The 19,166-nt window shown below is 36.9% G+C and overlaps 1 protein-coding gene across 3 annotated transcripts; it reads right to left on the bottom strand.

The window, feature by feature from the left end:
* Positions 1–191: 191 nt before the first annotated feature.
* On the bottom strand, positions 192–18,988 carry LOC110622347 (regulatory-associated protein of TOR 1). Of its 3 annotated transcripts, XM_021766830.2 has the most exons (23): positions 18,227–18,987; positions 15,964–16,066; positions 15,471–15,553; positions 15,230–15,388; positions 15,015–15,131; positions 14,705–14,862; positions 12,374–12,528; positions 12,127–12,271; positions 11,933–12,011; positions 11,733–11,834; positions 10,981–11,064; positions 10,759–10,869; positions 9,822–10,175; positions 9,532–9,721; positions 8,445–9,065; positions 7,910–8,239; positions 7,674–7,797; positions 7,235–7,359; positions 6,987–7,132; positions 6,792–6,893; positions 1,431–1,516; positions 1,110–1,191; positions 192–1,013 (listed from the first exon to the last, which is right to left on the bottom strand). In XM_021766830.2, the coding sequence occupies exons 1-23, from the start codon at positions 18,524–18,526 to the stop codon at positions 675–677; spliced, it is 4,095 nt and encodes a 1,364-aa protein (XP_021622522.1). In that variant the 5' UTR covers positions 18,527–18,987; the 3' UTR covers positions 192–674. The 3 variants fall into 3 exon arrangements, 2 of the variants coding, with proteins under 2 accessions (XP_021622522.1, XP_021622523.1); XM_021766831.2 differs by lacking the exon at positions 15,964–16,066 and having other exon boundaries at positions 18,227–18,366; XR_006352047.1 differs by lacking the exon at positions 192–1,013 and having other exon boundaries at positions 1,329–1,516; positions 18,227–18,988.
* Between the last annotated feature and the right edge of the window lie 178 nt (positions 18,989–19,166).

Here is a 19,166-nt window from a genome sequence, read left to right on the forward strand (position 1 = left end):
TTTATTAAAATTAGTTGCCACGCATTTTAACATTAATTTAATTTTAATTGAACTGAAATTAGTTTTAGATGCGATGTAAGCTCATTAAAAGTTCTCCGGATTTGCTTAACCGTAATCAATGGTCTGTGACCCAGGCCAGGGCAGACAGAAAATACGATAAAATGCTGTTTTTTTTTTTGGGATTTGGGAGAGGCGGGGTAATTAAGCATGTTGAACTCCCCGCAATTCAGGGGGATAGTATCCATATCAGCATCTGTCTGCAATGCTTAAATTATGATTTTACAATGCACAAGTGAATATAAAGATCAATAAACACACCCGAAAAAAAAAACACATACAGATAAGGGTTAAAAAAAAAAAAAAAGCTATTTACACAAATTTACCTATATAACAATTATTTGCCGAAGCCTCCACCGGCCCACCCGTGAATATGCAGGATTTCTTCGCATCTTGATTGACCCTCTACACTGGAGGCTAACGAATATGTAGCATACAATTTCATTAGTCCGAGCCAAACCCAGGTTCCAGCCAGGCAGGATTTTGGCCCAATGGAGTGTCGCATCTCATGAGCAAATTGCACTCGGGTAACCGCACAGAAAACGTTTAAGTCCATTCCTTGAACTGCTGCTCACAAGATGACTTCCATCAAACAAACACCAGCAAAACATGTGCACTCATCTTGCTTGAGCATTGTCATCAGTATATATTGAAACACAAGCATCTGCAGCCCCCGCAGCAAGCAGTACTTGGTATGGATGGAAGGTGAGGCAGCTTACGGGACCAATCTTCTGGGCCATGAAAGTTGAGTAATACCTAATTGTGCCCAGTAAATAACCCTCCAGGCTGAATACTTTAATAATTTGTTTTGCTGAGCCACTGGCAACGATAGGGGCATGCCTATGAACAGCCAAGGCCGTGAGTGAGCCCCTGTGAGCATTAATCTTCAGATATATATCCGTGGGATTTCTTATATCCAGAAACTCAATGTCACCAGCCTGAGACGCACTCACAAACTGAAAGATAAATGAACAAAAGATAAAATAGTCAAAGTGAGATTGAAAAACAATGAACCATCTGAAACATCCTGCATAAATAGTTATGCTTCTTACCTTCCCAGGATCAAGACCAGGTTGAAAGCCAATCCCCACAACTCTTTCTACTCTCGTATGGGGCCGTTTAGTACAAACAAGCCTAAGAATCAAAAGAGACATCAACAAATTAAACACAAGGGGAAATATATATATACATATATATATATATATATATATATAGGAGCATTACACCTTATACATCAGAGACACGTCAAAGCTAGACAATAGATTACAAACCATAAAAACTTCCAGAAAACCCCAAAGATTCATCCTTATAATGGAGAAGTGGCCAAATGTACAATGGTAAAACATCGTCAGCACATGAATTGAAGTGCTTACATTTCAGGTGTCCGCACATCATAGAGTCTCACAGAACCATCCACAAAACCTGCTGCAAACTGACCCCCATGGACTTGAGAAGCAGACTACACAGACCAATGTAAAAGAGCCCCATCAACAAAATTCATTAATTACTAATGATAACAGCAAGTACAAGGAAAAACCATTTGAGTTGAAAATTAACAAGAAGCCACTAAAGTACATATTATCCACACAGAAGTTAGAAGCTATGAAGCCACTACAGTACATAAAATCTTAAAAATACACTAATAATATGCACATCCTCGATTCAAGTTAAATTTATACAGCAATTAAACATGGCTTGTTTTATTTAGACATTCCAAGAAGATACGATTACTATTGTAAGTTTGCTAAGCATTCAATGATGCAACACAAAGATATCCAAGTTTTAGCATTGTCTGTCTGACATCCAAACAAACTAGATCATGTATCATGATATCACAGTGAGTGAACTATTAGCATACAATAGTAAAGAATTATATGTAGCAAGAGAAAATATATGGACTTGGACCCTCTTCTCAAGGTTTTGCAAACAGCTTTGGCAACAAGTACATTTAGATGGCAGAAAATCCTTCAAAAATAAACATGTTCCAGAAACTCTAAAATAATAAACATCCAAAAAGACGCCTTGTTTATAACAGTATTGGCCACAGAACAAGAGAACAAAGGTGTTTGAAAGAGCCCATGAAGCAATATACTATATCAGCATCAGCTTCAGTACAAGCATGTAAATTAAGCTTTTTCTTGACTGAAGAATTTTGGGAAAGTTTTGAATATTCTTGTATTTCACTCTTAATCTTTACAATTGGTCGCATAACTATTTATATATAAAGAATTATATCTAAACAGGAAGCAAATAATCAAATAATAATTACAGAGATAATTAATGATTCTAATCAAATCATATCCCTAGAATCAGCTAGGATCAGCAAATAAGTCAACACTCCCCCTCAAGTTGGTGCAAAGATGTCGCACATGCCCACTTGCAAATCAGATTATGGTATATTTTGTTGTTGAGCCCTTTAGTAAACACATCCGCAAGTTGCCCAGTAGAAGTCACATGAACTAGACTTAAGACGCCGTCTGTTAATTTTTCTTTAATGAAGTGTCGATCAATTTCAATGTGCTTTGTCCGGTCATGTTGGACTGGATTTTGTGTTATACTTATAACAGTTTTATTGTCAAATACAAATTTATCTTGTCTCTCTCGGGTAACCTCAATAACTTCTGCAACCATAAGAGTTCACACACACCTTGGGCCATTGCTCTGTATTCTGCTTCAGCACTTGACTAAACAACAACACTTTGCTTTTTGCTTCTCCAGGTAACAAGGTTCCCTCCTACAACTGTGCAGTAGCCAGAGGTGGATCTCCTGTCATCGAGAGATCCTGCCCAATCTGCATATGTAAAAGTTTCAACTCGAAGGTGACCATTTTTGGAGTAAAGAAGCCATTTCCCTAGCGCAGACTTTATGTATCACAAGATGCGACGTACAGCCTGCATATGAGTCTCGCGAGGGTCATACATGAATAACATAGGCTATATCCAGTCGAATGTGTGAGAGAGAAATCAACCTTCCTACCAATCTCTGGTATCTTCCAATATCCACGGACTCACCAATTCCTGCTTCCAACTTGTGATTACTTTCAATGAGAGATTCTGCTAGTTTACACCCCATCATGCCAATTTCTTCCAAAAGATCCGGCAAGTACTTTCTTTGGGAGATAAAATTCCTTTTTCTGATCTAGCCACCTCGATACCTAGGAAATATTGTGGTTTTCCTAGATCTTTGATTTCAAATTCCTGAGTCAACAACCTCTTTAGTTGAGCCATTTCCTCTTTGTCATCACCTGTAACCACTATATCATCAACACACACAATAAGAAGAGTGATCTTACCCTTGTGATGTTTGATAAACAGAGTGTGATCAACATTACTTTGTTGGTAACCAAAGGACAACATGGCTCTGCTAAACCTGTCAAACCAAACTCTGGGAGATTGTTTTAGCCCTTACAAAACCTTTTTTAACCTGCACACCTTTCCTTGTGTCTTCTCATCAGCGAACCCAAGAGGAATTTCCATGAACACTTCTTCCTCTAAATCTCCATGAAGGAAAATATTCTTCACATCAAATTGTTGCAGTCCCAATCCAAGTTGGTTGCGCAAAATAACAGAACTCTGATTGAGTTCATTTTTGCAACTGGGGCAAATGTCTCTTGGTAATCCACTCCATAAGTTTGGGTGAATCCTTTAGCAACCAATCTGACTTTCAACCGTTCAATTGTGCCATTAGCTTTGTGTTTCACTGTGAACACCCATTTACAACCAACGAGTTTCTTTCCAGGTGGGAGAGTGACAAGCTCTCAGGTCTCATTTTTAGCCAATGCTTTCATCTCTTCAATCATTGCTCCTTTCCATTTAGGATTTGCAAGAGCTTTCTTCCAATTCTGTGGAATAGACACAGAGGAAATAAACAAGGCAAATGCTCTATAGGAAGGAGACAAGGATTCATAAGAAATAAAGTTAGAAATAGAGTGTTTAGTACAAAATCTGACCAATTTTCTTTGTGCAATAGGTTTATCCAAGTCATTGGAGCACTAAAGAGTTGTGGGTAACTCACCAGAAGAAGATTCTTGATTGGGTAACTCACCAAAAGAAGATTCTCGACTCTGAGTAGACTGCATAATGGCTTCTTCTGCCTCGTCTCTCCTCGAATACATTCTCAAATTTGGCTTGTCCAAACGATCAATTCTCTCTTCCTGATTGGACATCTCCCCCTGTCTACTAGAACTCAAACTCTCTAGTTGAATCATATCATTTAGAATCTCAGAATTCGGGATCACCTTTTCTTGCTCATTATTTTCCCCCTGAAGAGGTGAATGAGTGGTACTGAAGTAGGGTTCAATTTCTTGGAAGGTAACATCCATACTGACTAAGTATTTCCTAGAGGGAGGGTGATAACACTTGTATCCTTTCTGTGTCGGAGAATACCCAACAAACACACATTTAAGGGCCTTGGGATCTAATTTCCCTGTCGTCCTAGTATGGACAAAGCAAACACACCCAAATACTTTTGGTGAAACAACATATGAATTCTTACCTTGTAGAACTGCCAAAGGACTCATAAAGTCAAGGGTCTTGAAAGGCATTCTCGCATCTCCCCAATATGCAAGGATTGCATCTCCCCAATATGCTTTGGGTAGATTCATGGTGAACATAAGAAATCGAGCTACCTCCAATAGATGCCTATTTTTCATCTCAGCAACGCCATTTTGAGCACTAGTATAAGGACAACTAGTCTAGTGTGCTATCTCATTACTCTCCAAATAAGCAGAAAAACTACTATCCATGTATTCTCTTCCATTGTCAGTTCTCAAAATTTTCACCTTAGTATCAAATTGAGTATAAACCATCTTATGAAAGGATTGAAAACAAGAAAAGACATCGCTTTTAGCTTTAATCAAATAAACCCAAGTCATTCGAGTGCAACAATCAATAATGGTGACAAATCATCGATTATCAGACAAGGAGACAGTTTGAGTAGGCTCTCAAACATTAGAATGAATAATCGTGAAAGGAATTTGACTCTTATTATGACTCAAAGGATAGGAGGTTCTAATATGTTTAGCATACTCACAAGCATCACAAAATAGATAATCAAATTGAATTCTAGCAAACAAATTAGGATAAAGTTTTTCTAAGGCAAAAAAAGATGGATGCCCTAACCGTCTGTGCCACTGATTGACATCCTTATTTTCTCCAAAACAGGCTTGAGATATCGAAGAACCTGGATCACCCTCCAACATATATAAGCCATCATGCAACCTACCATTGCCAATCCTCTTCCCTGTGTGAAGATCCTGAATAACACAATGATCAGGAAAAAATTCAATTTTACAGTTAAGGGCATTGGTGATAGCACTAACAGATAAAAGGTTGACAAGAAAGTGGGGAACATGGAGGACAGATAATAATTTAATATTAGATGTGCAAATAAAAGAACCTGTTCCGGAGAATAAAAGAGTTATAAGCAATTTTGACACTATCTTTGGTTAGAGAAGGAAAATAATTGAAAAAGGCTTTAGAAGAACCTATCATGTGTCTATTCGCACCAGAATCGATAATCCAAGAAATATTATTAAGAGAGGAAGCATTACCTGACTTTACAAAGTCAGATGTGGCACTGGAAGATGAGTAATCAGAGTTAGGAATCGAGACTCTTTTACCTTCTGCCATCGATACCCTTTTACCTTCTACCATGGTAAAGGTTTATGAACTGTGACAGAATAGGAGGTATCCAAGGTTGTACACACAAGAGAGCCCAACCGATTCACCAAAAGACCGGATAGCAGCACGGGAAGGTCGGAAAGATGGTCAGAATCGTCGCCGGAGTGATCGGAGCGGCAAACGAGCAGCAAAGCAGCATCAGGCGATGGGTCACGCACCGGGAAAACGAGGCGCGTGGGCCTCACGCGCAGGTTTTTCCAGCGTCAGAGCTGGGCGATCGGCCAGCGACAATCCGGCGATTCTCCTGGTGCCAGCGGTGAGAGGAGAAAAGGCTCCTAGATGGGTTAGTACCAAAAAGATAGATCTAGGGTTTTGAAACCCTAAAGAGGAAAAATTGAATTTGAGTCCTAAAATCAGAAAAAGGCTCTGATACCATGTTAAACTTGGGCCAAACCCAACTCACCTCAAAAGCTAGCTCAAGAGAGAGGAGTGCCTATGGCTCATATAAGGGGCACATTACCCCTTTCCACAACCGATGTGGGATTCAACACACCCCTCACGCCCAGAATTTTCACTTGGCGCGTGACACATTTATGGGAGGCCCAACATCGGATGGGGAAGCTCTGATACCATGAAGAATTTTGGGAAAGTTTTGAATATTCTTGTATTTCACTCTTAATCTTTACAATTGGTCTACATAACTATTTATATACAAAGAATTATATCTAAACAGGAAGCAAATAATAAAATAATAATTACAGAGATGATTAAGAATTCTAATCAAATCAAATCATATCATATCCCTAGAATCAGCTAGGATCAGCAAATAAGTCAACATTGACAAATCATGTATCATAGAAACAATGACAAAAGGCATTACTAAGCATAAAAGAAAGCTACATTCAGTAAAAATATGGCACAAGACCAAAACAAACACATGCAAAGGATCATGCATTGATCCTAAAAGAAAACTCATTAATATATAAAGCATTATCAATACAACCATCAAATTTTCTCATATTTGCAATTCCAGCAAATGCTGGTTTCATCCGTACATTTTGAACACAAAAATATTGACATCAACCTCAAAATGCCAAACAAGACAAAACTCACCAATGCTGAGATGCTGCAATCTGATGAGGATGGAATAGAATTAAGCAGTTGCTCCTTATCCAGGTCCCAAAGCATTATGGAAGATATCTCACCAGAAGCATACTAACATGATGCAATACCAGAAAAATGCATTCACCAACAGTGAAATACAAAGATAAAACCTACAAGCAATATTATCTTAATGCAAGCATGTACCAGATATCCCGATTGCTGTTGCCAATCTACAACAGCATTTAAACTCCGTACACCAGGTTTATGACCCTGGATTGAAGAAAATGCAGTAACAAGTTTTTGTTTACCCTTGACTGCATAATCTCTCCAAATCCGAATATTTCCATCACCTGCATCACATAGGCAAAGCAAAAGATTGATTAGAAAAAGCTAACTATCTGAAAGCAATCTCACAACTGAGAAATGAACTGTACAGAGAAATGAAGCATTACATGAAGCAACAAGAAGCAAAGAGTCATCAAGCTCATTTACAAGGCAGAGTTTAGAAATTCCTTTATCAGGAAAGTCATGATTATCAAATCCGTTGAGAAGGGCTGCATCCTCATAATTCCATACTCTGAGAAGAAAGAAGCAAAAAAATAAATAAGGCTAAATCTTTTACGAATACCTTGCACTTAAGTTCTTACTAGATCGCAGATATACAAGGCAACATGCATAAAATATTACTAAAACTTAACACATCATAAGTTAGAATAAATTAGAAAATCAGTGTATTACAGGGGATCAGTATCGGGTAACAATCACTATCGAAGTATCATATGCCATTATGCAAATATTCTTGTGGTCAATTGACAAAATACAGGATGTCAAGAAAACTCTCAACATGTTAAAAGAAGGGCATAAGAAATTACTGATTTAAAATTGGGATACCTTATCCGCTCATTTTCATCAGCAGCAATGACAATAGGAGAGAAAGGGTGCAAAAAGGATGCCTTTGTTCCTGTCTCAAACTTTGTGTCCCAACCAGCAATTTGATTATTTAACCGGCTAACAGCTGACCAATAAAAAAAGAGAAAAATTAAGAGAAAAATAATTGGTGCATGCCAAAATTAGCACAAAATTCAACAAAATAAATTATTAGAATCAACTTAAACAAAGAGACTCACACGAATGTTGACACTTGGCAATGTGCTCCAGTACAAATTTTTCCCTCTCTTCTCTTCTAACCAACACTTCTTCAGCATCGTCCGCTGTAGTAAGGAGCGGCTTTGAGAAATGACCACAGCTCCAATTATAAATAATTGATTGTGGAAGTAAACTGCGCTCTGAACCACCAGATGATCCAGCAGAACCTAAAAGAGGATCAGCTAACCCTGAATCTGGAGAAGTCATTAAGTGAGGCCTGAACTCTAAAGAACAAACTCTCCGCATCCCTGTTAAGTAACTTGGCCGAGGAGGGCTCACAGGAGGAGTTCTGAATGTCAAAGGGAGATGACCTGGAAAAAACAGCACAACTTAAAAATTAAAGAGGGTGATATTATGAGAAATGCAAATAAAAATAGACAGGTAGTGAAGCATAACAAGCATCATTTTGAAGGTGAAACAAAAAGCTGAAACAATGTTAGTAACACCAGAATTCTCTAGACAGGCATTCCATCCAATAAACAAGATGTAAAACACACGGGAAAATTTTTGAGTTACCTGCATTCATGTCAAACCACGATGATGAACGAGCTAATCCCACAAGACTTGGCGTAGGAGTTGATGTTGAAGATTCAGCAGGTCGAGCAATACCACCAGTAGAGTTGATGGGTTTTGTCACCACTTGTTCAATTCCAATAATGGACAGTACCCGCCGACCAAGACTTGCAATACGTGGAGAGGGATCCTTAGCCAGCGTAAACATAGCCAGTACACACTGAGAATACGTTGCATTATCCAATGGTTTTGGTCTTGAATGGTGGACAACCCCATTGCTGACGGCATCATTCAACATTCCAGGATCAGAATGTTGAGATGAATCATCAGATAAAGGTGATCCATGCATAATTCCAGATGCTGTAAGAGGACTACTATTGGAGATCCTCCCATCTCGAACCACCAATTGATTGTCATTCCCAACTCTCGTCAAAGGGCCAATTTGAGATGAAAGAACACTTGCATGTGGCATATACTGATTTGCATTAGTATATCCACTACCAGTACCTTTGATATGGGCCAAAGAAGGTATGGAATTCAGTAGAGAATTTGACTGAGGTTTCCAATATGCAGCAGCAATTGACTTGAGGTGCTGCTTGTGGCCAAATGCAAAGCGCGCAAGAGCTGTCAGATTAAAATGAAGATTAAAACTCAAATAAGATTTGAAGTTGAATATAATCAAATTAAACCTTAGAGATGGGGAAAATTTTCAATCACAGCACCCAAATCCCTCTCCTCATTCTGATTGTATTTAATACACAAAGCAAACTCAGATAGAGACAGAGAGAGTGAGCGATGCTCAAAGATTACATTTCAAGGAACACAGGTAATTGCAAAGAAAGCACACCTCTAATTTGATATGGCTTTAGCCATCCATAAACTTACTAAAAAAAAATCTTTGAGAAGATATTCAGAAATAATAACCAATATTTCACCATAGGAAAAAAAATGATTCTTTTAGTGTGTGGTGATAACCATAGAACTAACAAATACAGGAAAGAAAAATCACATGCCACCACAACAACAAAAAACCAGGAAGAGTATAACAATCCAAGCACAAGCAGCACAAACTTTGATAATCATTCCATACCTACGGCAACCTCTGCCCTGACAAGTGGACTTCCATCTGAAACAACACTGAGTAGGCTTCTAACAATGCTGATTTCAGCTCTAAATTTTTCGTCCTCATAAGATTCATCATCGCCTGCAACACCATCTCTGCATGCATCGCCTCCAACATCAAGCAAAGTACCTAGTGCAAAGACAGCAGATGCCCTGACCTAGAATAAAAAGAATTCTATAATTAAGAAGTGATGTAACTATGCAATCAGAAAAATAATCTCTCATGTGACAACAAAATTGTAAAACAAAGGGTAAAACCTCAGCTTGGGGCTCAGAGATCAGAAGAGCACATATAACAGGTGCATCTGCCTGCAAACCTATAATTTGAGCCTCAGTGAAATCCTCCCACAGCTTGCCTAAACACAGGCAAAGCCACTGAAGAAATAGAGGCTCAGTTTGACCATCATTCGGCATTGAACTCTGAAGGTGCTTCAAGCACACATGAACCAAACCAGCTTCAATACAAGCTTCTTGACCCCTTCTGTGCCCATCTACAATAACAGCTAATACAAATGCAGCCATTCCTCGCTGTTCAGGATATGCTTCCATGCTATCAAGAAACCTGATGAAATATGCATGCCCCCCATCCTTAACAAGATCAACTTGGCATGCCTGCAAACCAGAGGATGAAATTCATTAATGCTACTACAATGAAGGTTATATGATTTTAAGAAAAAATTGAAAAGAAAGTTGCAACAAATTTAGCATCAGCAATCACACAATTGCCAACATTTACACATCTTGCTAGACAACTAGATAATTATAACTATGGCAATAACCATTATAAAGTCATCATCTTCCACATTCCCCTGTCTCTTTCTCACACACACTCTCCCTCCCCCACCCCCATCTCTCATCAACACAAATTTTGCTATTGCCAGAAAGACAAGTTACCTTCATCTTAATTTAATTGTTATTCGTCAACAGTAGAAAAAATTTCATTAATTCACAGAAAACATAAGCTTATGCAAACCTTTATGCTCTTCAGACATTATGCAGAGATTGCATCTCTGAAATTCTAGTCTGAGTTATTGGTTGATTGAAGACAGAAAACCCAAAAATTGGATACAATACCCAAATTTGCAACAAGATTAACAACTACAAGGCAGAATAACACTTGGAAGACAAGTTAACGAAATATGTGCATTCAGCAAAAAAGCACATGAAGTATAGTATAATTCACTTTGTTATGTACCTTATCAAGTGCCAGAATTTTTGTCCATATGAATACAAGAAACTGCCTTTGTTCTGGTGTTGTTGTTTGCAACAACTTCAAAACATATGGGAATATTCCAACAGATAATGCCTATAAGTTCCAAAGCAAATTAGTTAAAAACTGTGATGTCACAAACCATAAATAAGATTATTACACTTCAGCAACGGAAAAGTAATGGCAATGGATAAGATCAACAGGCACCAGGTCTACAGCCCAGGATCCCATATCAAGAAATCTCCCAAGAAGCACCAATGCTTTAAACCGATGGCATTGACTACGCAGAGCCTGTAATGTTAAAGTTAACAGGATTAAAAACATAATGTAAATGGCAAAAAACAAAACAGTAGATTTTACAGGCAGAGGTATAGATTCAATTAAAAACACTTAACAACGCCTTTAACCATTAATTGCATACAATTATATATCTCTCTTTGTGTGTCTCTGAGTCTGTGTGTAGGCTTCACTAAAATACAGAAAAGAAAAAGGGAAAGTTACTATTTGATCTTTGTGTTATGGGAAAATTCATTAGTTAGTCCCTTGGTCTTGAAAAATATATTAAAATGACCCTGAGGCTTTAAAAAGTCCTACTAGTTTTAATCTCTGTTAATTTTATCCGTCAAAGTATTAAAGAAAAAAAAAATACTATCAATATAGTCTAATAAGTAATATAGAGGGTCTAATAAGCAGATATTTACAAAATTGAGGAATTAACTAACGAGTTTTCTCACATCACAAGAACTAAATAGTAAAACACTTAACGGCTAAAACTAACGGAAGGGCTAATTAATATATTCTTAAAGCTTGAGGGACATTTTAATGTATTTTTTAAAAATGAGATCAAATAATTAAGTTTCTCCATACACCAGTGACTAAATAGTAAATTTGCCAAAGGAAAAAAATTTTGATAGAATTTCCAGGTAAAGTGGAATCACCACACAAGAAAAGTAACACACCTGGAGAACAATAGGCAACTGCTCTGGTGGCTTCTTGTGTTCAGATCCATGATCCAACCAAACCTCAAAAGCCATCAGCTGCTCACTGAAACAAGGACTTGGCTGAAACAAAACAGGCAAGCATTGCAAACAGACAATCAACAAAGGGTACAAGCAAAGGTAACAGAATTTCAAAAATTTCGTTAAACTCTATTACAGACCTGGAACTCGGCATTAGGATCCTCAACCAACGATGGCAGCTGAGAGAGGCAAATTTCAGCAGCCATATCCCATGCATCCCTGCAGAGAACATAAATAAGATAGTGAAATGAATATCCAAATTCCAAATAAATAACATAATAGTTTATATTTATTAACATTGCAGCATTTGCTCAACCAATGTCTTCTCTAGTACCACATATGATGCTGATGCGTTGGTGGCAACATTGGGTGAGAAACTGGGGAACAATTTGCAGAACGCATAATTCTCTCAGCCAGCAAAAAATTTCTGAACAAACTGGCAACTAACAGATCTTGTCTAAATAGTCTCTGGAAAAGATCTGCACAGGAAAGCCGAGTGTTGATGCACCGCCAAGTCCAAAATATTAAAATAAATTACCAATTAAAAGAAAAACTTTCTTATTTGTTTAAAAGAAGCTTACCATGAGGGAGAACATTCCAGGCAATTGTATCTGTCACTGCTGTAAAGATCCAATTCAATTCTCCAAGTAGCGTTTTACGGTCATTTTGTCGACCAGGAATTTTATCTATTAGTGAATAGTCAAGGGACTCGTGTAATAATGAACGTTTGCAGAACCTGGGAATACATAACAAACAACCAAAACAATTAGCAAGCATGACAAATGCATTAGTTATGATAAAAATAACACAAAAAAGCATACATGATCAGGGCAACTTAATAGGTAAAACCCAATAAGGCAAGCAGCAGTGCGGAGAATACAGGAGATCATATCAAGGGCATAGATAGCATGTCTTCTCCTAATCACAGCATAAACAGCAGAACAAGCAGCAAGAAAAAAAATTAAGCAACGCATCCCATATCAGTTATTCCAAAAGGATGAATGATTCCAGAAGATTCAATATGTAATGGTAAAGAAAGCAAGAATAGTTGTAAACTTACAGTTGCAATGTTCACATCATCTCACAACAACCAACTTAGCAACTCCAAGAAACAATGGGTGAATCTGTTTATAGGCAACAACAATGCAAGGATATAATTACTTGTCCTGAAATGATTTGCTTGCATTCTTTTCGGTTACCAACAGATGATAGTGAAGAGTTGCAGTAATTTGTCTTGAAGGGCCAAATTCTTGGGCATACAATTGGGGATTTACTAAGCATATTTAGGCATATCAAATGGGGAGCATGAAGGCTTCATTTTTTGTCCCAACATAACTACAAACAGATATTCCTCAAGTTCTGTAGATTTTCAAAGTATACCTTATAACATAGTCCTCAAATAGGCATGACCAATACACTAGAGAAAATCAGCCATCAAATCTTATAGAAAGGGAACAGTAACGGTCTCCACGCCTAAATTGAATATTTTAGGTTCTTGATAATGAATATCAAGGTGTATTTTTTAATTTTATCACATCATACACAATCATTACTACAATTACCCAATAACTCCGAAATCAAAGTGTCATAGTTATTAAAGGCTCAAGGGGCACGAAAGTGCAAGCGAGTCCAAGGGCCTAGATGCAAAGCACAAGGGACAGGCACGTGCACAAATGAAGTGAGGGGCAAAAAGAAAATTACTGAAAAGCAACTTTAAATAACCAAGAAACATAGGCTATACAACATGTTAATAATTCTTTTTTTTTACACATATGGCATAAAATCAAGAAATATTTTATTTAAATAGCATGTTAATGTCTTTTTTTTTTTAAAAAAAACAAGATGCAATATCACGATTATACTATAATAAATGTCTCACATAGCATTATTAGTGGTGTTTAAAAACGATGCTTTCAAATAGACTAGAAATAAAGGAATAGAAAAAGTAATTAAGATGAGAAAGAAAATAAGAGAGTATTGATAACAACATATGGGAAGAGAGATGAAACGAGACTAGTTATCACTAGTGATACTATGCCCGAAAACTTCTTAGTCATCAATAATGGACTCTCGTAGATTCACAAATTAAATTAAGGAGGTTTTTCTTGTCAAGGAAGTACTTGCCTAAGGTGAAAATACAGGGTGCTCCTTCCTAGAACTTTGCACTTGGAACAAGATGCAAGGCTAGGAACTTAAAGCATAACAGTTTGAGCCTAATGAGCCTTCAGCCTAAGGCGCATCTGAGGCACACTTAACAAAGTACTAAGGTGGACAATAACTTTCAACTGTTCCAGAACTCAAATAGTGTAGTAAAGAAAATTACAGCTAAATTTCCTTATTAACAAGATTTGAATGGAATGGAATTGGATAAACCGGGTTAATTTAGCCAACCCTGATTGAATTGAATAAGAATTGGGTGACCAGAGCTCACCTTCCATCCATAGAACCAATGCCAGATGAAAAAAAAAATTCCATATAATGGTACACATTAATCAGTTAGCAAGAAGCCCATGTCTAAACAAGGATCAAGAAACCAAGTCTCATGATCAAATGCTTTGTCAACAAAGAAGCTTCCAAAGTATTCCATGCCAACTATAAGTTCACAGTTAGTGTTGGCCTTACCCAACAAATACAGTATACCAATTACCAACTTGATCATATGGTTTCAATGATAAGCCAAAAGAAAAAACAGTTCAGTTATCCTATACAAGAGAATATGCCAAAGACAAAAGGGGAAAAGAGACATAAATACACAAACAAAATACTGAAATACAAGACCCATACTATAAGTTATGTCAATAAAGAATCAAAGCAAACAGCCATAATGAACAAGCCAAAAGTAAAACAACATGAGGAGAAGAAAGGTTAAGTTATTTTTCAGAACTAGGATCAGAAAGAGAGACAAATTTCACCATCTCAATGCCATCTTGATAGGTGTAGTGAGGCAAGAAGTAAACACATCAGCAGGAAATTCTGCACTCTGAGGAAGAGTCTCATGCGCTTCACAGGCTGCAAGCAAAATACAGTCCTTCACAGATCCAGTAGAACTAGAAGAATTCCAGTCATGAAGCTAGCAAAAGAATAATCCAACAATCACATTAAAAGTTAAAAGAATAAACCAACAGAAACAGAAGAATGAAAATTCAATATGACAGTGACCAATGATTCCTTATCAGAAAAAAGAGAACAAAGATAATCGATGGTAAGAAAATTGGTGAATACCTCTAAAAAGGTATTGACAATCATCCCAGCAGCAGAGCAGTCAAAAACATAGATTGATGGTGTCTTCAACCACGAATCAAGATCACTGATTGGCAAAGGAATATACTGTGTATAGCTCTGCTACAATCATGGCCAGCATGGACAAAGTTTTAGAATGTGGAAAATACTATGCACAAAGAACACTGGATAATTACAGGAGAAACAAAAGAAAACACCTTATTGAACAACCAAATTTCGCCATTAGCAGTTGGCTTTGGAACTCCATGCCCGTTGTAGTGAAACAGCACTCTCTCAGACTTGGCATATCTTCGACATGTATTACAAAGTTTCTTAACTTCATCAACAGTAGGATCAAGTTGAACTTTATAACGAGCCTGCTTAAAAATCAACCAGGTATATTGAAAAAGGAAGCCAAACTGTCATCAAATTAGAAGTGCATGGTGAACATATTCTCACCTTAGGTTGCCACCTTTCATACTGCATGCTTAAGTTTTTGCCAATTGTTTCAAGAGCTTTTTGAGGTGCCATTGAAAATGGATCTGCTCAAGAGGAAGAAATCAGAACATTCAAAAAGACGATATATTCTACCAATTTCTTTCTTCAAAAATGAAAGCACTTGTTACTATGCTTTATTTGTTCAACAATGCAATAAAAGGAAAAGTTTATTAGCTTAAAACTTGCTAGACAAAGTAAAAAACTGAAGTAAAATTTTCAAATGGACCTTTTTCCTCACCTTTCACAAGTAAAATAGCTAAAACAGTAAAAAGAAAAAAAAATAAACAGCGCACAGACATGTCCTAAAACAATTCTAAAAAAATACACAATTGGCATCTTCAGTTAAAAGAAAAAAAAAATAACTTGGAAACTATGACTAGGTGAGGGAGAGGCAGGGAAGAGATGGAAAATATATAACAAGTCCAGGTAGAGAATTAGCAGTTTGAATAAGCACCTATCCAGCACTCCATTCTGGCACAAGGTGATATCTTTATGACATCAGGGGGATCAACGCTAATGTTTAAACATAAAACTAGAGCTACATATCCTGTCTTCATCTGCACATAAAGTTCAGGGTTAACCCAATATCCAAACATGTAAACACATAATTTACAAGCATATTCCTTTAGAAAAAGAACAATGAACCACATATATATAAACCAAAATTAGACATGACCGCTAAAATGATATCGAGGAAACAATAAATTAAGATCACTTTTCAACCCCTTATCAACAAAAGAAAATATGTCATGTAAAGAAATGAAGTTCCTTTGTGATGTAAGATAAGTTGAACATGTGCCAACCCAGATTAACAAGCAGCTTGAATCTTTCTCCTCTCATTTCTCAAGGTTATTGAACATTGAAATTTATTTTCCTAATTCCCAAGTTAAAGTCACAAATCCAAAGAAAAGACCTAGCCAATCCCATTAAATATTTGACGTCAAATACCATATTACCCTTCCTCAGATCATACTGTTAAGCTTAAGCTGTAAAACAGTTTTTGTTAGTCAACGACATGTCATTGATCATTGATGCACTACCCTATTCAACAGGAATAACTTTAGGGTAAAAGTTTTAGGAAATTCTACAAAGTGGAGCATCTGGGAGGGGAAAAAAGCCCCACTACTCAACACTTTCTGCAAACTGAAATAATCCTCTAACCTCATTCTGTTCTCAACTTTGCAAAACTCACAACTCCCTAATGCTTATTATCTTTTTTTCACTCTATTTCTATATTTTTTGTTCAACTTCAGGAACTCCACCTCTACTGTTTTAAACTTCATATAAGATCCAGTCTAACTAGTATTAAGCTTATAAAAAAATAGAGGAATGAGGTTGGATGATAATCAACACAAAAGTTGTCCAAGAGAATCAGGTTCTACCAGGAACTTCAAGATAATGGGAATTGGATAAGAAACAAATTTAGTTGGTATATATTACAAATAGTTGTTTTTAAATAAGACAAAATCGCAGATAGAAGAGAGGCAGAGAAATGTGACAACATGATATAAACTTTTGCAAATAAAAATAATTAGAAAAAGAAATGGGACCAGGATTATAGTTGATAAAAGCTTAAAAGATAACAGCTTAAAAGATAAAATCATATGGGTTAAGATGTTTACTCATCAGATTCAACAGTGCTTATACCCCCACAAGAACAACAGTACGAGAGCATTGGCATAGTGTTTTTTTTTAAAAAAAAAAAGGTTGAGCATTTTTGTAGGTACCAAATGAGAAAAAGAAATTCAAAAAAGGATATATAAATGAAAACAAGTTGAAAGGTATAGCAAAAATTCCAAAAGAATGCAAGGGCCACAAGCATGGGAATGAGGGAAGAGACACTTTTTTTCAAAATGAATGGGTCATAAAGAAGTTCATTGCAACAGTAACCAACTAAACAATGGTGGAACTTCAGAAAGCATGTGATAAAATCCCTATAAGGATAAAGGATAATGTTTATACAACTGTCTTATGTTTGGATATATTCTATATTAATAAATGTTGAATTGCAATAAAATGTTAGGATGGATATGTGAAACACGATAAATAACTTGATAAGAAATGAATCATTCATAGGAATGTTGATGTAAACAATTAAGGCTTAGTTGAATTCATCTATGATCTATGCCGATCAAGCTATTCCAAGTTCCACCATAGAGGACTAATGAACTAATGCAAAAGAAAGATTCAATATGTGATCTAAAGTGGTTCAGAAAAATTCAATTCACAAAATATCCCCAAATTTATAATTTACCAAAAAAGACAACTTCCTGGAAATGACCAGAGGAAATACACAGGGTCGTGATTGAAAATATTTCACGAAAAGGATATCAGATGATCCAAATGAAACCTTTCAGTATGATACGATAATTCTTTCAGAAATCAGCATTATTCTAGACGTTCAGGCCCCAATGATAATTACATAGTCTAACAAGTTTATCTTATAACTCGTATGGTTAATTTCTCAGACATTAGGAATGCTGTGAATATCTAATAACAAAAAAAAGATTCCAAGGATCAAAACCATTTGACTGTAGCCATTGCATTGTTCAGCTATATAGCTGTTGTATTTAGCAATCACTTGGATGGAAGCGAACCTCATTGGAATTGCTTTACATTATACATTTGCAAAGTATAAAATTAAGAACCAAACAAGACCCTTAAAAAGGAAAATATAAGCGTAATCTCATCGCATTAACAACAAATTTATGGCTTACTCTGTCCTTAGGCCGCCATTTGGACACTAGGCCACTGTCAGATGGAACAGTGGGCTCAGAAGCTTCAAATGCATCATGACGAAGCTCACAGAGCACAACAGTCTGAGGCAAATAGGCCATACTTGTGGTGGTGATGGCAGCATTGCCATAACTACTGCTAGCCGTCTCTGAATCTCTCCTCTGCGAGGATGAACCTCTAGCGTCCTCGCCATGACTAGAAGCGTAGTCATCACAGTGATTGGACATCACAGGCACCGAAGTTTGCGAAAACCGAGACGCCATCAAATCCCCCAATGCCATTCAAATCCCCAAAACCCTCAAAAAGTGTAAAAATAAATAATATACACAACAATCAAACCAAAGCAAGGAAGCAAGCAGCGGTTAATCAACGGTGCCCTAATTGATAAACCATGCCCAATGAAATGGACCTGTAAACCCAAAGGTTCAGAGATGATGCGTGATGCGTTTAGGGATCGAGAGAAAAGAGAGAGGCACAATACACCAAAGCCTAATCAACAAAACCGCTGAACCAGCGGCGCATGGAGATTCGCCAGATAAAGGAGAGAGAATCCAGCTCGGAAGGTAAGAGAAAACCCTGGAAACCCTAGCTTTTGGAAAGGATGCAGTGGCTGAGGGGGAGAGGAGGAGGAGGAGGGTGATGATGATGGAGGCGCATAGAACAGTGGCGGCACAACAGAAAGAGAAAAAGAGGGGCGATGAAAATAGGATTTTGTCACTTGAAAGATAGAAGATCAGTGTGTGCGTGTGCTTTTTTTTCTTTTTTTTGTGCTCCTGTGTCTGTTTTTACCATTTTCTTTTTTTTTTTGTTCTCTTTTCTTAATTTTCACCTTTTTTTACCATGATGAGCCTAGTTAAATTTTAAATATATGCAAATTATACAATATTTTAATTTTAAATTTAATTTTTAAAAAAATAATTT

Source organism: Manihot esculenta, chromosome 9, assembly GCF_001659605.2.
Source record: "Manihot esculenta cultivar AM560-2 chromosome 9, M.esculenta_v8, whole genome shotgun sequence".
In the NCBI taxonomy this organism is placed as follows: Eukaryota; Viridiplantae; Streptophyta; class Magnoliopsida; order Malpighiales; family Euphorbiaceae; genus Manihot; species Manihot esculenta.